The 24715-nt window shown below is 44.3% G+C and overlaps 2 protein-coding genes across 2 annotated transcripts in view; one reads left to right on the forward strand and one right to left on the reverse strand.

Moving 5' to 3' along the window:
* Nucleotides 1-2836: 2836 nt before the first annotated feature.
* LOC107395479 (filaggrin) lies at nucleotides 2837-10306 on the reverse strand. Its single transcript, XM_054737410.2, has 5 exons — nucleotides 10094-10306; nucleotides 8461-9495; nucleotides 8220-8283; nucleotides 5298-5348; nucleotides 2837-3025 (listed from the first exon to the last, which is right to left on the reverse strand). The coding sequence occupies exons 1-5, from the start codon at nucleotides 10227-10229 to the stop codon at nucleotides 2956-2958; spliced, it is 1356 nt and encodes a 451-aa protein (XP_054593385.2). The 5' UTR covers nucleotides 10230-10306; the 3' UTR covers nucleotides 2837-2955.
* An 11608-nt stretch (nucleotides 10307-21914) lies between these two features.
* The window catches only part of LOC107372981 (uncharacterized), a 62367-nt gene continuing 59566 nt past the window's right edge, over nucleotides 21915-24715 (forward strand). Inside the window, exons 1-4 of the mRNA XM_070548401.1 lie at nucleotides 21915-22238; nucleotides 22352-22414; nucleotides 22518-22659; nucleotides 22987-23102. Of these exons, the coding sequence (XP_070404502.1) occupies nucleotides 22007-22238; nucleotides 22352-22414; nucleotides 22518-22659; nucleotides 22987-23102 (553 nt within the window). The 5' untranslated portion in view covers nucleotides 21915-22006. The remainder of the gene's footprint in view (nucleotides 22239-22351; nucleotides 22415-22517; nucleotides 22660-22986; nucleotides 23103-24715) is intronic.

The following is a 24715-nucleotide window of genomic DNA, read 5'->3' on the forward strand; positions in this document are numbered from 1 at the left end:
TGATCAGTGGTGGTTAGGAGTTTGGACCCTGTGTATTAAATTACTGTAAATCCTCTAATATTGGCCTGTATTCAATTAACGGCCGGGTATCATATTTTGGCCGGTGTCGGAGTCGGCGGAGGTGAATAATGGCCGGTCTCTTATTGTGACCGGGTGGAATGTGGTAACAAGCAAGTACGGGGGGCGGTTGTGTCATCCGTCTCACTTTTGATTTGCCAGTGATAGAACGCGAGGGTAACTTTAACTGTGCGGAGACGAAGAGGAGGGGAAAATTTTATATCAAGTTCAAAGAGAACGTGCTGATTATGCTGCAGAACACTCTGGGGAGCAGTAGCAGGGGTTGTATGAGCTAGTCGACTTCACTATAGTGACTTTTTATGCCTGTCATCGACTAGTCGCTGTCACGTGATAATGACCGGCAAGATGCAGCCCTCGGAAAAGACAGCAGCCTGCTGTCAGCAGGTGACAAGCTCCTGTGCTCGAGGGGGTGGGTGGGGGGGGGCAACTGGCTGTGCCAGAGCGTCGGTACTGACACGCGATCATTCGTGTCGGCTCATTTCCTTTAATGTTTTCTGTCTTTTATTTGCGCCTGATGTGTTTCGCTGCTGTGGAGCAGGGCGCATCACCTTGTCATCCGGTGACGCACCGATCACTGATGCGGCCGCCAAGCAGCGAGCACTCAGCTGTTTTTGCGGTCGGTAGATCTGTGTCCTGAGCACGGCCACAGTAACAATCAGGTGTCGCCACCTCAAAAACGAATTTAACACGCGATCGTTCATGTCGGTTCATTTCCTTGAATGTTTTCTGTCTTTTATTTGCGCCTGATGCGTTTCGCTGCTGTGGAGCAGGGCGCATCACCTGTTTTGTCCTCGGTGACGCACCGATCACTGATGCGGCTGCCAAGCAGCGAGCACTCCGCTGTTTTGCGGTCGGTAGATCTTTTAGAACTGCAGTTCAAAGGTAACTCATAAGGTGAATATATATGAACCCAGGTAGCAGTTACTCTTTAGGACTGAGAGGAGATGCAGGAAGATAATAAACAGACAGGACAGAAAAATAGTCAAATAAAAACAAGTTAGTTTTTGTACCTGGTGGTTGCAACAAACAGACACCATTGAAGGTAATCAGAAGTGAGGAACAGAAAATGAAATAATTATTTTAATGTTTAGAGCAGCAGGAACTCCGAGAGGCTGCAGGCGCATCAGTGAGTTTGCGGCCACTGCGCAGGGGGAGGGGGGAGAGGGCTGAAGCAGGGGGAGGGGGGAGAGGGCTGAAGCAGAAACTACCGTTGTTAAAAGAAATGTGTTTAACTTTGAAAATGTGGGCGCAGTTTTAATTGTCAAAAACTCCAGCGAACCATTAGTTCATTTTGCTCAAATAGAAATTGAGGCCTGCCTCTAATTCTGGCCCTCCTTCCAATAAAGGCCCGGAGCGTGATGAGCTTGATTCAAATACAGGCCCGGGCCTGTATTAGAGGATTTACGATACACTACTAGTTTTTCCGCTCTCTATACAAAAGTAGGAAATTACTTCATTAGAAAAAATATATGTATTTTGTTGACTAAAATTGCTTATTTTCATCGACTAAAATTGGACTGAGACTAAAATGAATGTTTAGCCAAAAGACTAAGACTAAAATAAATAAAATTTCCAGTCAAAATTAACACTGTCTCTATGGGGTAGTGGGTGGGTAACAGTACAGAAGCTGCAGAGGGGTGTGTTAAACTACGACTCTGCTTCCTGGTCTGGACCCTGGGTAGTCATGGAGGACTAATAAAACTGGCCATGTTCCTAGAAAGAAGAGCTGCCCCATCCAAAGAGGGATGATGCTGTCTCTTCGCATCAGACCAGGTTTTCCCCAAAAAGTTTTCCAATTACCAATGTAGCCCACGTTGTTTTCAGGACACCACCTAGACAACCAGCGGCTGACAGCATGTGGCTAAACATGTCGTTACTGGTCCGATCAGCTTGGTTCTGCCTGAGCTGAGGCTAGAAAAACCTTCAACATTAAGGTTTGTTGTTTATCTTTAAGCTTGGTCGTTAGCATTCGGACCAGATGTGATGTTCTACAGACTTCATTGATAATAAAGTATTTGTTTGAGGTTCGGATGTTTTGAGTTTGTGTGTCTGTTTTAGACTCATTGTGAAAGTTAATGGAACTTCTCCAAGTTATGATATAGGGAGCCCATGTTGCATGTTTTGGAAGCATAGTGCGTAAAAATAGACATAATGATGGTGTCCATTTTCTTCTGAGATGCATCCAAATTTACCACTATAGCAGCCGCTAATTGCTGCGACGTACATTTGCGGCCGTTTTTGTGATGGTTTCATGATCGGTGGAAAGGAGGCTTTAGGCTCCCTATGAAAGTAGCAAAAATACATCACTTTTCATCAGTATAATAGTTTACTTAGTAAAAACTTGCCAACAAACAGCAGAACTTGTGGGCCCTCTAATGACAGCATGATGAATACCTGGATTGATTGTGTTAGACCGTGGCCTCCAGTAACTGATGCATGTACATTAAATTATCTCATGAGGTAATAATCTGAACCTCTCACCTGCTGAGATGGCCTGAAAAATGCTAAATAGGCTGTATTTATATAGTTCCTTCAAGAGTCCTAGAACCCCCCAAGGTGCTTTACAACACAACAGTCATTCACCCACCCAAGTCTATCTCTTAAGAACCATTTCTAAAAGCCTCCCACCCTTAATAGCTCACGATAAACGGTCACGTCTCTCTCTTACAACCTCTTCCTGCGATGTTGGCAGCTGCAGACTCCGTCACAAAGATCTGTTCACATGTTCTGTTAGAGTCCCAATCACTACGACAACTGGTTTAAGATGCTTCAATCTTTATTTAGTACATTTATATTATCAGTAAAAGCCATCCCCTGTAACAGACGGCTGGGTAACTAGTGCATGTCAAAACCACAAATGAAGGGTTTTCGGATCATTCAGGAACACTTGCCAAGATAGTCGAGGATTGTCACGTTTTTACACACCTCCTGCTGGATGAAACGGCACCTGCGAACAAATACAGGACAGGGAGGACGTTACTTGTTGTACCTCAGTGTTAAAAAATTCAGCTTATTGTTCTAACCTGACGATGTGTCCAAAATTTCCCTCCGGTTTATTATTAAATTAGTTATATCGTGGGTTTACAATTATCTTTTCATTATTTTGTTTTGCCTCACTCTGGATTCTAATCTGAACGTTGGTCTGTACCCTGACCCGTGTCCTTAGTCTTTCACCCTATCCTTCCTTCTACTTTCCCCTGACCCCACCCCACCCCTAACCCTAGCGCCTACTGATGTAAAAATGTAAAACAACTCAATTAAAGCTTCAAATGTGCCCTGTTTCTTTCCTCTACAACATAAACATTTGTGTTCTGCTGCTATAACCTGTACTTGTGTTGCTTAAGCTAAAATTCTATTTATTTCCGTTACTTGTGTCTCCTGCACAGCAGATCAAATAGAACAGACACCATCATGCACCTGAACTTGAGACTAACAGGTACCAGACCACATCTAGTGCAACAGAATCACACCACGAGCAGAGGCGTACAAAAGTGTGTATGCATGTGTGTGTGTGTGTGTGTCACGTTGTGGGGTTGTTTAGGACCCAAAGTGCAGATTACCCAGATGACAAGAGGCAGGAGCTGGTATAAAGTAAAAATCCTTTATTTAGGAGGAGAACCAAAAATCCAATAACTAAACTAAGACAAAAAATCCAAAAGCTCACCTTCTGAGCGGAGAACTAAAGACTGAGACTATAGACTAAAGACTGGAGACAACACACCGCTGACCAAGAAATACAATGGACCGACAACAACACTGAGAGAAGACAGGGCTTAAATAGACTGGGAGGAACAATTAGGGAAACAGGAAGCAGGAGTGTGGAGTGTGGGCTGGAGGGAAGACAGGTGACAACAATTATCTAACTGGGGAAGCAGAACCAGAGGAGGGCAGATAAACACAAAACTGAACTAAAACACTGAGGGAAGGACTCACACACACAATCACACCCAAATACACTCACACACACTGAATTGGGGAATGGACACGCACACACACACACTGAGTTGGGGAATGGACACGCACACACCCAAACAGACACAGAGGTGGGGACAAAGAGGCTGGAGCTACAACTGGAGGGGATGGGGATGATCGAATGCCTACAAAAAGAAAACACATAAATGAGACGCAGACAAAGGACACATGAAGAGGCTATGAGACACAAAAGGGAATCTAGAGAGGGATGGAGGACACCAGGAGGCACATGAAGGAGGGGGCAGACGCAGACCATGACAGTGTGTGTGTACTTGTACATCTATTCTACTTAGGACCAGAAATGGCATATTCACCAATCTTCTGAAGATTAATGGTCTGTATTAGGACCAAAACCCGGTGCTAATACGGTGGACCCCAGTTTTAGGCTTAGGGATGAGGTTTGCAGGCAAGATGTGAATTGAGTTGTTGTTAGTTAGGTTTAGGAATACACTGGTTATGGTTGTGGTTAGGATAAGGGTTTGGGTTAGGCATAAATGCAGTTACTAAAATGAATGGAATTCATACAAAGTCCTAATATGTATAGAAATACAAGATTGTGTGTGTGTGTGTGGGTGGGGTGGGGGCTCAGATGCACCTGTTCGAGGGCGGAGAATTCAGTCAGAGGAGAAAGTAGCTTCAGACAACAGGATCTGGAGTCTTATTTCCTGATATTTGAATATCCCACCCATGATTGGCTAACATCAAGACGACTCTACCACTGACTGTCTGTTTGCTCTGCAAGGTTGATGTTTTACCTCCACAAATAACACAAGTCTGTAGGAGTTCTGCTGTGTGGTGGAGTTGCTAATGCTAACAGTTAGTTTCTACTAGCTGAGACGTTCTCGATTGTTTCCTGGACGCTAAACCAACAACAGCCTTCCCCGTCGTGAGCCAAGATGGGTGACTCCATGAATGTTAGTGACGGTGTGACGTAGATCTGTCAGGATTTTCATATCCTAGAGTTTCACCATCTATTTTCTGTCAGAAGCTAATGCAGGAGATAGGTGTAGAAGACTATTTTCATGTTCAGCCTGGATGGGAAAACTGAGTGACGGATTATAATCGGAAATAAAAAAAAAAAATTTTTTTCAGTGAAGTTGACCTTTAAAGACTAGCACAGCACAAACATACGGAGGGAGGGTTTGATATTTTTAACGTACATTTAAATGTTTGTTCTAATCTCAACATTGATTGCAGTTTTTCGACATTTGAACGTTTAAAGCAAAACATTAGACTAAATTACTTACACTGATTTGTTCTTGTCCTCGTTATTCTCGTACTTGTCACGGCTCTTCCCACTGCGGGCAAATTTCAAATGTGTTTAAAAACAATTCATCCAAAAGGGAAAAAAGGAAAAAGATAAAGAAAGGAGGAAAAAAGGGAAAATAAAAACAATTAATTCATTTACTTATTTATGAACCATTCTACTGAATGCTTTATTAATTTGTTGAGTTTACGTTGTTATGTAATTTTACAATTGAATCTTAAACTTTTTGGAGATTAGAGTCAAACTTTCAGGTTTCTTTCTTGGTTTGGTTTGTAAAAACGTCCTTCAGTATGAAAGGGAAGGATGTGGGAAAACATAGAAAAGCAGGTTCTGCCCTCTGAACCAACGCTCGGGAACTCTATCAGCCCTGAACACAACATCCATGATGTGTGACTGGTCTCTAGGCTTTTCTGGGAAACAAACACACCGCTCTTCGGTTTGAGATAAAAGACAGATTTCACCAAACAGGAGATCAAAGAGCTGCTCTACTTTTAGCTATTTCTGTGAGACTGTTTGTGGTTTTTATTCCAGTAAATAATTTGTTGCTATTTGTGTTTTATTTTCAATGGGTATTTATCTAATTTCCCATTTTAGTTATTTTTACGTGTTTTTACACTGTGGGACAAAAGAAAGTAAAAAAAAAACACATTTAATACGTTTCTGGGATCATCTCTTAGCACATGAATGAGGTGACTTTGTAAAGGTCAGTAGGTACGAGAACCAGACCCAGCAAATGCACGACAGACAGTACTGCATCAAGCTCTCTGCGGTTATTTCTAATTGTTTCAGGTCTGGTTTTCTCTGACATTTTTGATCCAAATCACCAAAGCAGGGCTCTTCAGAAGGGGCGGGCTGTTTAAAAACTGAATGCAGTGGTCAGGATGCCGACGTGCATTTATGAATTATTTTCAATTCAGTTCAAGTTTATTTATATAGCGCCAAATCACGACAAGAGTCGTCTCAAGGCACTTCACATAATAAACATTCCAATTCAGGTCAGTTCATTAAGCCAATCAGAAATAATGTTTCCTATATGAGGAACCCAGCAAATTGCATCAAGTCACTGACTAGTGTCAGTGACTATACAGCAATCCTCATACTAAGCAAGCATTTAGCGACAGTGGAGAGGAAAACTCCCTTTTAACAGGAAGAAGCCTCCAGAGAATCCTGGCTCAGTATAAGCAGCCATCCTCCACGACTCACTGGGGATGCCGACGTGCATTTATCAATTATTTTGACCCTTATTGATCAGGGAAGTTCCCTCGATAGACTCGTATTACATCGCATCAGAGACGCTCGGCCAAAGCGCTCCGAAGTTTCAGCAAAACAAGCGATAATGTTGGTGTTCCTGGGCCCATTTCAAAATCTGGATTTCCATCTTTAAGGCTTTGCGTGGCAGTGCTCCTCCCTACTTAGCAGCACGACGTCACAGACATTACGGTCACGTTGGTCTGCTGAGTGGGACTCACTCACTAAGCATAAAGTAAGGGGTGTTAGCTCCATTGCTCTGGAATGCTCTACCATTGGCTGTCAGACGAGCTACATTACAGTCATTGAAGAGCCGTCTAAAGACACATTTTTATTCGGTGGCTACTGCTACGTGAGTGCAATACCTCATGGATGTTTCATTGTCCTTTCTGTTAGGTATTTTTATTAAACGTTCACGTTGGTTGGTCTGTGAATCTTTCTTTCTGTGAGATTGACGAGTTCCTGTGAAATTTGTAATGCCTGAGGCCAGAGAGTCTCTGGAATGTGGTAACCATGGTAACCCTAGGAGATGGGTGTACCTGAATGTAACTTGAGGAGGCCCCGCCTTCTCCATCCTTTGCTGATTAAAGCCACTGGAAACTCATTTGGCTAATTCAGTGTAAAATGTCTCCCTTTTGTCCCGTGTATTCATTTCAGGTTCCAGGGTTATGGAGAAGTAAAACTTACCCAACATTTAATTACCCAACACTTTCTTCTGATGGTTTTGTTCTTTTTCTACAAGGGTCTATTAAATGATTATGTTTTATCTGTTGTGCTGTATCCAGCACCCAGATGGTTTTGTAAAGCGCTTTATGAACACAGATTGTTAGGGTCTGACTCGTAAGCCCCCTTCAGACAGGCCATGAAAAACGGAAATGTTCCGGACTAACCCTAACCCTCTGTCCGTAAGACCTTTGTCTCTGAATACAAACGTCCGGATAACGTGTTCCGGAATTTAACCGGACGAAGCCCCTAGTAACAGGTCCAGACTTGTTACGGACAGGGTGGCTGCTTCAGACTGGTGAGGTAGAGTTCCGGACAAGGGGGAGGAGGAGGGGACCGGGGGACGCTGTGCGCACCTAGATAGCCCGCTCCTGTAGCATGCGGCGAACCACGGCAGCTCGCCTCCTACGGTACCGTCTAGACGCGCGACGGAGCGCTTCACACCGCTTCAGTGATTCCTTTAACCATTGAGCTTCATCATCCAGGTCTCTTATGCGTCTTTGTGTGCGCAGAATTATGCTTAAGCGCCTCGTGATTTTTATCTTGAAAGGCGCTATAGAAATGATATTTTCTTCTTCTTCTTCTTCTTAACATAAGTCCGATTCCCATCCCACCCCACCCCACCCCCGCCGCCGTCAGACATCTGGAACTTTTCCCTGCTGTGTGAACGCAGCCGAAAGGACAAGTTCCGGTACAAAAGTGGTGTGTCTGAAAACACAGTTCCGGTTAAAAACCGGATTGAATTGTCCGCAAATGTTCCAGAATGTCTATCTGAAAAGGGCTTAAGTGACTTGTCCTCTCACCTTCGCAAAGGCTTTTTATTAAAATCTTGTTAAGTCTTTTTCACCAGACTCTAGGAACGTATTTGTCTACCACCGTACAATTTCCCAACAATTCAGAACCTGAAAACTGTAGTTAAACATTAACTTACCCAAATTTACCGGTCAGCAGCAGCAGACATTTGATGTCATCCTCGATGCTGTCATCAACCAAACCTGGTGGAAAATCAAAGAGCACAAGCTGAGGCTGCTATTGAACCACGGCAGACACAAGGCAGCTTAACTCGGGAACGATGGAAGAGAAAAATAGATAAAACCATTTCCTGCTACAAAATGGGTTCATTCAAAAACCTTTTAATGATTAAACAACTAAAACAATATAAGTGAACTCACTGCTGCAGCTCACACCACAGATGCCTTTTGATGCATTCACACTGCTGCTGCAGACGCAGTCAGGGAGCTGAAAGATGCCGTAAAGAGTGACGTTCTTGGTACCCTCCTTGCCATCCTGGACCATGGCAGCATCACGGCGATGACGCGTGTGGCCACCATGACGATGCCCTACTGATGAATTTCCATGGTCGTTCTCGACTGGATGGGTTACATTCTTGGTACCATCCTGGACCTTGGCAGCATCACGGCGATTACGCGTGTGGCCACCATCACGATGCCCTACTGATGAATTTCCACGGTCGTTCTCGACTGGATGGGTTACATTCTTGGTACCATCCTTGCCATTCTGGACCTTGGCAGCATCACGGCGATGACGCGTGTGGTCACCATCACGATGCCCTACTGATGAATTTCCATGGTCGTTCTCGACTGGATGGGTTACATTCTTGGTACCATCCTGGACCTTGGCAGCATCACGGCGATGACGCGTGTGGCCACCATCACGATGCCCTACTGATGAATTTCCACGGTCGTTCTCGACTGGATGGGTTACATTCTTGGTACCATCCTTGCCATTCTGGACCTTGGCAGCATCACGGCGATGACGCGTGTGGTCACCATCACGATGCCCTACTGATGAATTTCCATGGTCGTTCTCGACTGGATGGGTTACATTCTTGGTACCATCCTGGACCTTGGCAGCATCACGGCGATGACGCGTGTGGTCACCATCACGATGCCCTACTGATGAATTTCCATGGTCGTTCTCGACTGGATGGGTTACATTCTTGGTACCATCCTGGACCTTGGCAGCATCACGGCGATGACGCGTGTGGCCACCATCACGATGCCCTACTGATGAATTTCCACGGTCGTTCTCGACTGGATGGGTTATGTTCTTATGATCATCATTTCCACTTGACCCAAAATGAGAGCCTATACTTCTTCGCTTACTGTCTTTATCGCCTTCTTTGATGGTCTGCTTAGTCACAACGCTGGTGCTAAAATTGGATCCCTGCATGACATCACAGACAACTGAAAGATAAAAAAGATCACATCATTATCTAATTCTATTTTTGATTTACAAAAATGTTCTGACCTTGCAATGTTTCTGCAGCTCTGAGGCTCGGAGTGTCAAATGCCCATAAAGCTTTAAAACCCAGAGAATACCAATAAGCATGAACAGAATCCTCTCCAGTACTCAGGTACACTTTATTATTGTGAGCTAGGAGTGTGAAACAAAGTCGGCTTTAATATTCGTCCATGTAGCTGGTCTAACCAGGACATATTTCTATTCCATTGCTCTATTAAACTCCACTATTCCATTATAGACAGGGTTTCAGACATCCAATCAGAAACAAAATGCATCAGGTTTCATTAAAAAACCCATCAGACAGCCGAAAAAATAGCAACAGAAAAAAGGTCCCGTGAAAAAGCGTGTCAGACTTGTCTGACAGACTTTTTCTTCAGACCTTGTTGTCTGATGCTCTTTAGTCAGATGTCTGACGGGTTTCTGAATGAAAGCTGATGTTTTTGCCCTCTATCGTCTGATGTAAGAGCAGAGGACCTCCTAAAATGTACAGCATACACGTGCTTGTTTTATAAATGTGTACAGTTGACAAGTAGTACTTACTCTTGGCCAAGTCCTCAGTCTTCAGGCTCTTGTCTACTGCCTTCAGCTGTTTAACCAGCTCACATCTGGATATGGTTAGAGCTCCAGTCAGACTGCAGCCCAGCACTCCAGCAACAAAAAGTACCAGAACCTTCATGTTGGCATGAGCAGTCTCAGTCTCTGGGACTGAGCATCATGATATTTATATATACTGTACATACCAGTCTAGGTAAAACACAGGAGATGCCACTCCCTAGACCCTTAATGTTGATGTGAAATCTCAGCTTTGACGCTTCAAAGAAAGAATAAATCTAGCTGAAACTGGAACTTCTCCCACGTCACCTTATAGCATTTGTCAACTCCGAGACTTTGGCATAAGAATAGAAAAGAGGACAACAGTGAATATGGAGTGTACCTAAAATAAGGGACATATTGTGCTGTCCACACCCCAGCACTCCCAGAAAGAACAAAAGCAACACAACAGCAAGAGGTTTCAGTGGAAAGTTTTGTTGCACTCAGGATTTTTAAATCCCTGCTTACTGAAAGCTCAAATACATTTACAACACTTTTCCCCAAACGAAGTTATGGTGAAGAAGGAAAAGAAAACATCCAAATGTACTTTTTGTGCTAGAAACTGAGATTTGTGACACGGTGTATGAAGTAGCCATCAGAAGATGGGTCCATGTGGTCATAAAGGGATGAACATGGTCAGCAACAATACTCAGTTATATTGGTGTACCTTCTATTGGCCGCTCAGGCGCAGGAAATGTGGTCGCCATCTTAGATTTGTTTTTGCGTACCGGTAAATTTTCCGGGTATTATTCGAAATCTCCAAGATTTCTGAAAGAATATCCGTCTGTCCTCAAACATCACTCATTCAGTCTGGCACGAGCTCCACAAAGCTCTAAATGGTTGTCTGTATTTTCAGCTAGTCATTAATGTACCAGCCTGAATTATTGTCTCAGTCCGCCCCTGACAGAGAGTGACGACATCAGTGGTGCTCGTGGTCATCGGGGCACTCGGGGAAGTAAGTCCCACCTCCCTAAAACACTCAGTGCAACCTGCTGGGTTTCTTATATAGGAAACTTTTTACTGATTGCCTTAATGAACTGACCTGTTTTAGGATGTGTACTGTGTGAAGGTCCTTGAGACGACTCTTGTCGTGACTTGGCGCTATAGAAATAAAGTGAATGGTGCTGTACACACTATACTTTATATGTTTTACTGGCAGCAGCAAAGCTAACTGTGTATTTTTCCTTATGAGAAAAGGCTGCTCCCTGACGTGTTGAATATCATTTTGTTTCAAATGTCTTCTCTTTTGTAGGTCATACCAGATCAGGTTTCGTCGAAACTGGAGCTTCAGATTCAGCGCAGAAAATAGAACAATGGTGAGTGCAGAAAGACCTGAAGGCAGCGATCAAGTTAAACTAAAACTTGGAGAGACAAATGAAAGCAACATGTCTGCAATTTGGAAAATACGTCTTGTCAGTTTCTCTGGAAGGATTTTCCAACCTCTACCTGCATGTTTTTAAAATCCCAGTTTTTCTAGAGCTCCAAATTTGTCAAAGAACAGTTTACAATGTGATAAAACCATTCGTGATGCAGTGACAGCAGTGGCAATGCAAGGTTTTCATGGGATCCCAGGCAAAAAGACCAGGGGTCTCATATATAAAGCTTGATTATGCCTCACTCAAAACGCTGTCGGGGTCTGAATATGGCATAAAGCATTTTCTACACTAACTTTGTGACTTAAAAAGAAAAAACTGCTCAGGGCTGTTCAAAGGCAATGAAACTTTTTCTCCACGCCTTCGTCATGCCCCAGAACCTCCAGTCCCATCTGTGGGCATCGAAATGCCGCCTAACAACAGATTTACCGTAAATCCTCTAATACAGGCCCGGGCCTGTATTTGACTCAAGCTCACCAAGCTCCAGGCCTTTATTGGAAGGAGGACCAGAATTAGAGGCAGGCCTCAATTTCTATTTGAGCAAAATGAACTAATGGTTCGCTGGAGTTTTTGACAATTAAAATTGCGCCCACATTTTCAAAGTTAAACACATTTCTTTTAACAACGGTAGTTTCTGCTTCAGCCCTCTCCCCCCTCCCCCTGCGCAGCGGCCGCAAACTCACTGATGCGCCTGCAGCCTCTCAGAGTTCCTGCTGCTCTAAACATTAAAATAATTATTTCATTTTCTGTTCCTCACTTCTGATTACCTTCAATGGTGTCTGTTTGTTGCAACCAGCAGGTACAAAAACTAACTTGTTTTTATTTGACTATTTTTCTGTCCTGCCTGTTTATTATCTTCCTGCATCTCCTCTCAATCCTAAAGAGAAACTGCTACCTGGGTTCATATATATTCACCTTATGAGTTACCTTTGAACTGCAGTTCTAAAAGATCTACCGACCGCAAAAACAGCGGAGTGCACGCTGCTTGCCGGCCACATCAGTGATTGGTGCGTCGGAGGACAAGGTGATGCGCCCCGCTCCACAGCAGCGAAACGCATCAGGCGCAAATAAAAGACAGAAAACATCAAAGGAAATGAACCGACATGAACGATTGCGTGTTAAATTAGGTTTTGAGGTGGCAATACCTAATTTGATAATGTTACTGTGGCCGTGCTCAGGACGCAGATCTACCGATCGCAAAAACAGCGGAGTGCTCGCTGCTTGGCGGCCGCATCAGTGATCGGTGCGTCGGAGGACAAGGTGATGCGCCCCGCTCCACAGCAGCGAAACACATCAGGCGCAAATAAAAGACAGAAAACATTAAAGGAAATGAGCTGACATGAATGATTGCATGTCAGTACCGACGCTCTGGCACAGCGCGTTGACACCCCCCCCTCGACGCGCAGGAGCTTGTCACCTGCTGACAGCAGGCTGCTGTCTTTTCTGAGGGCTGCATCTTGCCAGTCATTATCACGTGACAGCGACTAGTCGATGACAGGAATAAGTCGACTAGGTCATACAACCCCTACTACTGCTCCCCAGTGTTCTGCAGCATAATCAGCACGTTCTCTTTGAACTTGATATCAAATTTTCGCCTCCTCTTCGTCTCCGCGGTTAAAGTTACCCTCGTGGTCTATCACTGGCAAATCAAAAGTGAGACGGATGACACAACCGCCCCCGTACTTGCTTGTTACCACATTCCACCCGGCCACAATAAAATACTGGCCATTATTCACCTCCGCCGACTCCGACACCGGCCAAAATATGATACCCGGCTGTTAATTGAATACAGGCCAATATTAGAGGATTTACGGTATGTAAATTCAGAATTCATTTCAGTTGTGCCCCCAAAGGGTGGATATGGCCACCCCTGGAAAATTGCTGGCCGTCCCACTAGCCATACCCAAGACAGACCGGTGTTCTTAACTTATTAACTGCCGTGGAACACTAAAGTCGTCATTTGCATTTTTTTACTGTGTGGGCGTCAGAATGAGCCCCCGCACCGTGAGAACAACCATCCCAGCTCTAAAGCCAATCTTCATCTGCGTACATCACACGCCACATGATCAGGAAGCAGGATATCCATGTGCTAGGACAGTGGTTCCCAAACTTATTTAGCCGCGCACCCCCTTCTATGTCCCGACCATGTTGACGCACCCCCCAGCCCCCCAGCAGGGCATGGCTATTTATATATATATGTGTGTATATATGTATATATATACATACATATATATATATATATATATATATATATATATATATATATATATATGCCCTCTATCATATATATATATATATATATATATATATATATATATCAGACGTCACGCTAGACCAGGGGTCGGCAACCTGTTCCCATCAAAAAGCCATTATTATCCGTTTCCCACAGTAAAGAAAACACTGCAGCAGCCGCGGCGTTGTGGGCGGGGCCTACCCTCAGACAGCAGAGAGCTGCTCACAACAGGTGACAGCAGCCGGTACCGGTCGCTCGTGTACATCAAAGCTATCTTTCATAAGAAGATAATCAATAAAACGATTTATATAAAGTGGATCCAGAAGTTGTAGCCTGTCTCTGCCGACAATATTTTGATATTTTTCACCCTGTTGGTGGTTTTACTGAGCAGGTGCCACTTTTGTCATACGTTTCATTTTAAAACATGTTTAGACTGTTCAGAATACAAATCCAGGCTCTGTCACGTTTGATTGTTGTAATTAAACTTTGTAGGTGGGGAAGGTCAGAAAAGGATCCGATCAATTTGTTTTTCCCTCATTTACAGCGACGGAGACAACGGCACAGTGCGCCTGGCTCTGGTGTTAATCAAGTTTAATTTGTAACAATTATCACAAGAAAACAGAACAGTTAAAAGCAGGACATGTGTTGACCGGATAGTTCCCGTATTTGGCCGTTTATTTTGACGGAGAAAGAATAGAAAGAATTACCCCGACGCGTGCAGACAAACTGACATTTTATTTGTTTCGCACATTGCAGATGTAGCTAAATCACTCAAGAAAAGATTTCCTTCTGAACATCTGAGCTGGACGTTGCTCAGCGCAGCTCACTGTCAGCGCGTACACACAGCGGTGCACAGCGAGCTGAAGATGTGGAGAGGGGCTTGGAGTGCGTTGCAGAACCAGAGCGCATGCAGGAAGATTCCTCCAACTGAAGCGAGAGTTTTCCAAACCCGGTCTTTCAGAGAGACTTGTCACTTAGAAAATGTTCCCTGATGATGAAAATTTGGCTGAATAGCGCTTGTTCCTGTCTCCAATGTGCCATCTGAGGAGAGTCCCAGAATCTCGCATCGTCTTCAGCTCAGAAAGCGCCTATATGATTACGCACAAGCGTGACGCGTCAACCCGGTCTCACAGTAAGACCGGGTTGGACCTGTTCAGGTTTACGCAGACAATCTTTACATTTAGAATTAGCTTACAGATGTAAAATTAATGCAGTAAAATATAAAGCATTTTATTTAAATATCCATTCATTATTTTACAAGCACAGAGAGCCGCATCAGATGGATGGAAGAGCCGCATGCGGCTCCAGAGCCGCGGATTGCCGACCCCTGAGCTAGGGCATGTGCAGAGGACACACACACACACACACACAAGCAAAATATACTTGTTTTCAGTTACGTTTATTGGGCCCACTTACATTTTCTTAGGCCCACCCACAAATGAGTTTCTGGCTACGCTAATGGTGACTTTTGACAGACTTCTCTGAGCTCCTCAGCCATTACACTTTTCACCTCGCGCACCCCCTAGCGGCAGCTCGCACACCCCTGGGGGTGCGCGCACCACACTTTGGGAATCCCTGAGCTAGGAGATCGTTTTGGGATGCTGCTGTAAAAATAAGTGAGGCGCGAGCCAGAAAAGCTTCTGCCGATCACAATTCAACAATGGCTTATGAAAGAACAGATAACTCTCGAAACACGCGGATTCTTCCTGATGTAAGAGGTGAGTCTACTCTTTGTTTTGGTAGTTTTGGCGTTGACATCATCCTAGCACGTTAAGTTCTCAACTCAACTCAATTTTATTAGTAAATCGTGCCTTACAGGCAAAAACATGCCACCAAGGCGCTACACTGATCAAGTAAAAAACATAAATCATTAAGTCCAGAAAATAAAAACATTGTATCACAAGATACAGATTAAAAATACAGTGAGTACACAGATTGCTATAAGTAAAACAATAAAACTAGTTAGAAAGGTTAAAAGACAGATCATAAAAGTAGGTTTTTAGCCTTGCCTTAAAAACCGTAACAGAGGTGGAGGCCCTTATGCTGAGAGGAAGCTTGTTCCTAAGCTTAGGACCTGCCACAGCAAAGGCCCGATCACCACGTGTCTTTAGGCGCGTTCTTGGGACCAAGAGGAGCATGAGGTTCTCCGAGCGGAGTGACCGTGCAGGGGTGTAGGGTTGAAGCAGTGACACCAAGCAAGGAGGGGCCAAACCATTTAACGTTTTAAAAACCAGTAAGAGTATTTTAAAACGAATCCTTACATCAATGGGCAGCCAATGAAGCGCAGCCAGTAATGTGGTCATACTTGCGCCTGCCCTCTAAAAATCTGGCAGCAGCATTCTGCACCATTTGCAACCTGGCTATTGAGCCCTTGCTCATACTGAATAAAACAGAGTTACAGTAGTCCAATCGCACCATAATAAAAGCATGGACTACCGTCTCAAGATCATGACGTGACAAAAATGGTTTGATCTTTGCCAGCCGACGAATGTGGCAAAAGGAGGAGGAGATCACTCCATTGATGTGGGTATCAAAACTAAGGGCGCTATCCAATTTAACACCAAGATTAGTCACCGATGTAGTCAGCTGGCCATTAAATGACCCACAGTCAGTTAGGGAAGAGTCACAATATATGTTTGGAGCAAAAAATATAGCCTCTGTTTTGTGATCATTTAGGCTCAGAAAATTTTCACTCATCCAGGTCTGGATCTCCCTCAAACAGTTAGTAAGAATAGAAATAGAGAGATCACTTGACGTGTTCAGAGGCAGGTACAGCTGACAATGACTCCAAGCTCATGACAGATGTCACCTAAGAGCAGAATGTAAACAGAAAACAACAGAGGTCCCAATATCGAGCCCTGTGGTACCCCCTAGGGTAGATCAGAGTACTCTGAGGAATAACTTCCCATCCTAACACACATTTTCTATTTGTCAGGTATTATCTAAACCATTCCAGGGCTAACCCTGAAATCCCGACATAATGATGTAGACGGTGAAGCAGCACTTCATGATCTATCGTGTCAAAGGCAGCCGTGAGGTCCAGCAGAAGTAACAACACAGAATTATTGCTATCAGTCGCTAGATAGATGTCATTGAACACTCTAAACAGTGCAGTCTCCGTGCTGTGTAGAGCTCTGAACAGTGGTGTGTCCAGATCTTTTAAAATGGGGTGGCCCAGGTGAGGCACAGCTTTGTGCATGGGTGGCACCAGTGGTTATGCTTTTTTTTGTTTTACCCCCAAGCCTTTTGTGGACAATGAAAAGCCTATTCAAAGGTAAATTTGTGTGGTGGCACCTGGGGTGGCCAGTCAGATTCCAAGGGTGGCATGTGCTACCCCAGGCCACTCCCTAGACATGCCCCTGGCTCTGAAGCCAGACTGGAAAGTCTCAAAAATGGCATTCTCATCCATAAAAACCAAGAGCTGGTGGTAAACACATTTCTCTAGTACCTTACTTAAGAATGGAAGTTTCGAAATGGGCCTGTAGTTTGAAGCCAGCGAAGCATCCAGTCCAGGCTTTTTGAGCAAAGGTTGAATAACCACCTTTTTGAAATCGTCAGGGACTATACCAGAACTGAGACTATTGTTAATTTTGTGCAATATTAAAGGGGCAACTACTGGAAAGACTTCTTCAAAGAGGCGCGTTGGCATCACTTCATCCGGCGAGCCGCTCGGCTTAGCCTTCCCAGCAATCTTGATCAAATCATCTAGACTAATTTGTCGAAATTCTACCAAACCTCTGATGGCAGTAACAGAACGGCCACATACCGGTGACCTAGACATGGTAGCCCGGAGCGCAGCAACTTTCCCAATAAAAAAAGTCATGGAACTCATCACACATTTTAGCTGAAGCCTGCACCACATGATGATCATTTCATTTCAGAACAGAGTTAATTGCTGTATAAAGTACTCTGGGATTGTTTGAGTTTAAAGTAATTAGATTGGAATAATATGCAAATTTTGCAGATCTAACTGCCTCTTGGTAGGATTTCCAATTGTCGCGTAGAGCAATTAGGGAAACATGTTCTGTGACTCTTAAAAAAACTGAAAACCCTGAAAAACACTGGTAACGAAAGGCTTTACTGATCAGGAAATGGCTGGCATTTAATGAGTTAAATCATATTAATATTCACACAAACCATAAATGTATGTTTTTTTTACAAAATTGAATTAAGGATTATTTATTATATCACTACAGGCTAAACATTCCCAGAGTTACCACAAGGATCAAAATTTTCTCCGTCCCCATGGCCACCCCATGAAACTTTTCTGAAGGTGTTACGTTTTACCTTCTTCAGGGAGGGGAAACCAGGGAGACAAGAAGGAACTTGTGTAAAGAAGAACAAATTTATTAAAACATTAGAAGATAACACAAAAACCAAGGGCTGGAAATCCTAACAGCAATACAACTAACACAGCCCATGAAACTCAGAGAGTCCAATGTTAGTACAAAGTAAAGCAAGAGGCTAAGGCTCAGATCTTTTAACTGGCAGCAACAAAAGAAAACCTATCAGACCTAAGTGTCCAACAGGATGGTACAAAAGAAAGATGAGGGATGGATTAACTAAAAGACTCAGGGTTATTTCCAAAACCTAAAGAAGCTTTCACCTTCTATATAATAACTCAGCAACTTAACCACAAAAGACTCTCAAACTCAAACAGTGGCCACTGTAGTCCTTTTACTATGAGTAATTACTAAACCCAATGAGAGACTTATTAAAAGTTAAGGAATTATTTTCTTTCAAGATGTTTAAACTTCTAAACCCTGAAACCAGCTCAAATGGAGACTACTTGGTTACAAGTAACTCCCAGAATGAAAGTTCCTCCAGCCTTTTATCCTTTCCAGATCCAGAGAAAATGATTAGTCCAATTGCTTCCACCTGAAAAACCGTGGAGGGATCCACTAGTGATGAGGCTGGCGGTGCTCATTGTGGTTTCCATGATTACTGGACAACAGCATGGAGGCAGCCATCTTGTATCTGGGTCCAGTGTTGTCACTCCAAAAGAAAACAAAACAATGGGCAGAAAACTACCAAAGCAGGGGGCAAAACACTGACTAAACAGTTATAATAATACGACCAACCATGGTAAAACCCAGGGGTCGTAACAGAAGGCGCCACTGAGTTGGTCATCCAGCAATCGATTTTTCTCCACCTATCTACAGTCCAGTCGGGTCACAATGGAAGCAGCCTAACCATTTTTGGTCAAAAATAGTTTAATACAGTTTAGTACAATATAAAATATTATGCTTGATTGTACTTGTACAATTTTATTTTGTTTTTTATAATGTGACTCTTTTATGCTTTGTGTTGTTTTATTATGTGCAGCTCTTTGGTTGACTGTAATACCATGTTAAAAGCACTTTATAAATAAAAGTGGTATGGTGTGGTATGGTACAGTACGGTACGGTACGGGACTGTATGATATGGTATGGTATGGGACCGTATGGTATGGTATGGGACCGTATGGTATGGTACGGTATGGGACTGTATGGTATGGTACGGTATGGTATGGTATGGTATGGTACGGTATTGGACTGTATTGTATGGTATGGTATGGTATGGGACCGTATGGTATGGTATGGTATGGGACCGTATGGTATGGTATGGTATGGCATGGTATGGTATGGTATGGGACCGTATGGTATGGTATGGTATGGTATGGTATGGGACTGTACGGTATGGTATGGTATGGTATGGTATGGGACTGTGCGGTATGGTATGGTATGGTATGGTATGGTATGGGACTGTACGGTATGGTATGGTATGGTATGGTATGGTATGGTATGGTATGGGACTGTGCGGTATGGTATGGTATGGTATGGTATGGGACTGTACGGTATGGTATGGTATGGTATGGGACTGTGCGGTATGGTATGGTATGGTATGGTATGGTATGGGACTGTACGGTATGGTATGGTATGGTATGGTATGGTATGGGACTGTGCGGTATGGTATGGTATGGTATGGTATGGTATGCAGTGCCTACACCACGCTCAGGACAATCCAGACTTTTCTCATGCATCATTCTACAAATGTGGAATGACCTACCAAGCACTACCAGAACAGGGGCTTCCTTTTCAATTTTCAAGAAACTCCTGAAGACCCTGCTCTTCAGAGAGCATCTTCTTAACTAGCACCCTACCTGCACCCGTCCCCCCTCTCTACTGTCCACTCCTTGTTCCCTACTCTCCATGACTGATGTCAAGTTGTTGTTGTTATTGTTGTTGTTAGCCTCAAGGGCAACATGCCGATTATCACTTGTAATTCGCTTTGGACAAAAGCATCTGCTAAATACATAAACATAAACATCTAACACATGTTTCTGCAGATACGGTTCTAGCCTGAGCATCCTGGACAGCACTCTTCCTGCACCATGGACAATGCTCTAACATCCCTCTGCCTTGTCCCTCCTCCCTCTTGCTGCTGCTTGCACAGCTGACCCCAATCAGGGATCAGCAGAGGAGTCTTCACAAGGCTCAGAGGACTAAACTGGTGTGGGACTCAGGGGAGCTCTGAGAGCCCCTGAGCACTTTGTTTGAGTCCATCTGGTGCTCATGATCTTGTTGCCTAGACATTGGTTTTAGTGATTTCATCACTGATATTACCAGGCTACATGCTGACGATACCCGAGTATCTACCTTTGATGGTTGTTTGTGGTTAAGCCCCTAAGCCAAGTTTTCAGTTTGAGTTTTAGGTCTTATTTAGGGTTTTCTCCCATAGATTTTGCATTGAAACAATGTAAACACAGCAGTAAATACATGATCTTGGTCCAGATAAGTGACTGTAATGGTGGCAGGATACTCCAGAAGAGCACTACGCCCTTTGTTGTCCATCCATCCATTTTCTTCCGCTCTTCCGGAGTCAGGTCGCAGGGACAGCAGCCTAAGTCGAGAGGCCCAGACTTCCCTCTCCCCAGCCACTTTGACCAGGTCCTCCAGGGGAATCCCAAGGTGTTTCCTGGCCAGCTGAGAGACATAGCCCTTCAGCGTGTCCTGGGTCTCCCTTTAGTCCTCCTCCCGGTTGGACGTGCCTGAGAAACCTTACCAGGGAGGCATCCAGGAGGCATCCTGACCAGATGCCCGAGCAACCTCAACTGGCTCCTCTCGATGTGCAAAGGAACAGCCCTTTGTTGTCCTGGCGAGGAATTGCTTTGCAGCACTCCTCAGGTGATGAGAAATCTGAAGGGAAAACCTCTCCATCAATGTATATGCATGACTCCACACTTGAGCTGATGGAGATGTTTAAATCAGACTTTACCGGCTCCTCCAAAAGTAACACACACACACACACACACACACACACACACACACACTCACACACACACACACACACACACACACACACACACACACACACACACACACACACACACACACACACACACACACTTAAATAGTCTAATTGGATTGGATTGGTTCAAATTTCCTTTTTCATTCTCAAATATGTTAAGAAGTGATGCCAACTAATTCATCAACCACGCCACCCCCACCGTATTCTAGGTCCAAACATCACTTGGTGTCTGTGAATAAAAATGGCACCATCTTTTATGGACTCTGGTGGTTTGTTCAAAAGTCGAGGTGGTAGCAGCCGGCTGTTTCTACTTCTCTGATATTATGAGCGGTAATCCTCTTCCATACAGTGTAGAAATAAATAAATAAAATGTAGAGCTCAAAAAGTCTCAATATTATATACAATACCCTCCCAAAACGGTCTGCGAATTTTCCGCTCCCAACCCCATGACCCCATGTCACTCCAAATGTTCAAAAGTTGGCAGCCCTGTGTGAGATAACAAAAAAATAAAAATAAATAAATAAATAAATAAAATTTAATTCTCAATATATTTCTAGCAAACTGTTAGAAAGTCGTTAAGAGGAATGAAATTATTGTTTTAGGCTCATTTCCCTCTGGGATTAATAAAGTATCTTTGATTTGATTTGATTTGTTTTCCTAGTTTGCAACTTCAGCTTTAATTTGCTTATTACAAAACCCCCCTAAAACCCCAGTCTTTATAGTAAAATAACACGAATAAAGAGAGTGAATTTTTTGATTTTTGAAGGTTAAAAAAGGCAGCTTTTAGCACGGTGTGCATCTGGCCAGAACAAGATTAGCACGAGAATGTAAATAGGAAACAACTTTAGCTTCGCACCGGGGATGACATTTCTGGTTGCACCACAACACGGAAGTGGGTTGCTCCGCTTCCGACCAGCGTGTAGAAGTTGTTGTTTCTTTGCTCATGAGTGCTGAACAGGAAAATAAATGATGTTTTACTGCAGCAGCGGCGGCTCGGAGCCGCTCAGTGGGTCTAAAACTGATATTGTGAGAGGAATCATCACCGAGAAGCTGACCACGGCCGCGCGGGAGATCTTCGCGGTGGTGGAGAGGATCGTAAACGACTACGAGGCGGAGGCTTCGGGCTTCAGGCAGCAGGTGGACCGCCAGAGGAGGCACCTGGAGCTCCTGCAGCCTCGGGTCAAACTCCTCAGAGAAGGTCAGTGGGAGGCTGGAGGTGGTGCTGAGAGACTGTTCTGAAGGTTCATTACTGACACGTGGAGGTAAACGTTTCATCTGACATGTTGTTTTATTGTGTCTGAAAACACAAAGAGCTGGTCCCAGATCAGCGCAGCCATGAGGTGGTGGCTGCTGGTGAGGAAGAGGAGCAGCCAGGTATGTGTCAGCAGCTACAGCTAACATTTCTACAACTGGAGACGGACTCAGATGTTTGTTCACATCAGAGATCAGAGACAAACTCTGGCTGTTTGGTGTCCAGATAAGGAGGAAGCAGCAGAGAGCCTGGACCTGCCGCCTGTGACCACCAAGGAGGAAGAGGAGGAGGAGGGGAAACCACCTCCAGGAAACCATGGACCATTCCAGGAGGACCTGAAAGACCCAGAGACAACAATGCTATCAGGGTAACAGAACCAGGAAGTACACAAAGCCCCTGCTGGGATGGTTGGTCTTAATTTTAGTTACGATAAATAAAAAGGACCCACACTTGTGTAGCACCTTCCTGAGTCAGAGGACTCCAAAGCTGTCCTTCACCCATTCACACGCTGGTGGTGATGAGCTCCACCGTAGCCACGGCTGCCCTGGGACCCACTGACAGAGGAGACTAAGGTCCTGCTGGTGGTTAATGATGTAACAGGCTGTTGTTTACATACCATCAAAGCCACATAGGCTTTATCAGTGATCGTTGTCCCTCTAACAGAGCCGATACGATGTTCTGTTGATCTTCCCAGAGTTCCTTCTGTGGGTAACAGACCCGATGGTCCTGGGACCAGCGCTCTACAGAAACACGTAGTTCTGAGGGTCCGGTTACTGGAGGACTCTGAGACTGAGGTTCTCTCTGACACCGGTACGTTCTGAACTCTCCTGGTTCCAGAAGATCCACTCATCACACATGTTTTAGTCCTTCTCAGGTCTGCAGACGCGCATATTTCTCAAGTCGATCAACAACACAACTAAACACGCCTGATGAGTCAGGACTAGAGCCCTGCACTGAAGCCCTTGGCCCACGAGTCGGCCTGAGGGCCGGGCTTCGGGCCAACGACTGTGTAATTACCTCGGACACGGGCCGGGCCGGGCGTCTTTATTTTTAATTGAATTCATTAAAAAAATTGAAACACTTAAACGCAGCAGTAGAGCCCTTTCTTCATCCCGCTGAATCTCTGACCATTACCGCCCGCACCCGCAGCATGCATGTCTACTCCCGCTCGCACCCGCAAAACTCGGAGAAATGATTACCTCACAATAAAAGAGATGTATTCAGTTTGCGTCCTCAACATGTCATTTTATAGGTTATCCGCTTTCACCGTGGCGCTCTGTTTCAATCAGGCTGTGCAGCAGGATTTTCCCTCGTAGCGATATTTTCTCTAATTCTGATTGCTTCGTGCTATAGATCGTTGGAAAGCTGCTTTTATGTACTTTTAGGAACCGTTGGAATTTTGTCAGTCTGATAAGCCGTTCAAAAGTTATAAAACGGAGCATTTTGGATGACAAACTCAGCACGTCTCTGAATCTGTGTTGTGATTCGTTGCGCTCAAGACAGGGAATCCCGGTGGCTACCGTAATGTATTGTATATGCACAGAAAGCCCCATTTTTAATCTTTTCAGCACTTTTGGAATTTTAATGATATCTTGAACTAGAGCAGGGATCGGCAACCCGCGGCTCTTCCATCCATCTGATGCGGCTCTCTGTGCTTGTAAAATAATGAATGGATATTTAAATAAAATGCTTTATATTTTACTGAATTAATTTTTTATCTGTAAGTCAATTCTATGTAAAGATTGTCTGCGTAAACCTGAACAGGTCCAACCCGATCTTACTATGAGACCGGGTTGACGCATCACGCTTGTGCGTAATCATTTCGGCGCTCTCTGAGCTGAAGAGGATGTGAGATTCTGGGATTCTCCTCAGACGGCTCCTGGATCCATCACCACATTGGAGACAGGAACAAGCGCTATTCAGCCAAAGTTTCATTATCAGGGAACATTTTCTAAGTGACAAGTCTCTCTGAGAGACAGGGTTTGGAAAACACTCGCTTCAGTGGGAGGACCTTCCCGCATGCGCTCTGGTTCTGCGACGCGCTCCAAGCCTCTCTCCACATCTTCAGCTCGCTGTGCACATATGCGCTGAGCAGTGTCCAGCTCAGATGGGAATCTTTTCTTGAGTGATTTAGCTACATCTGCGATGTGCGTAGAATAAAATGTCAGTTCGTCTGCATGCATCGGGGTAATTCTTTTCTTTCTCCGTCAAAATAAACGGTCAAATACGGGAACTATCCGGTCAACACAACACAAGCCCTGCTTTTAACTGTTCTGTTTTCTTGTGATAATTGTTGGAAAGAGATCAAATTTAACTTGATTAACACCAGAGCCAGTGCGCCGTTATCTCCGTGACGGTAAACGAGGGAAGAACAAATTGATCGGATCCTGCACGTCTTTTAACACATCGGTCAGGATTGACGC

The sequence above is a fragment of the Nothobranchius furzeri genome, chromosome 2 (assembly GCF_043380555.1).
Source record: "Nothobranchius furzeri strain GRZ-AD chromosome 2, NfurGRZ-RIMD1, whole genome shotgun sequence".
Classification (NCBI taxonomy): domain Eukaryota; kingdom Metazoa; phylum Chordata; class Actinopteri; order Cyprinodontiformes; family Nothobranchiidae; genus Nothobranchius; species Nothobranchius furzeri.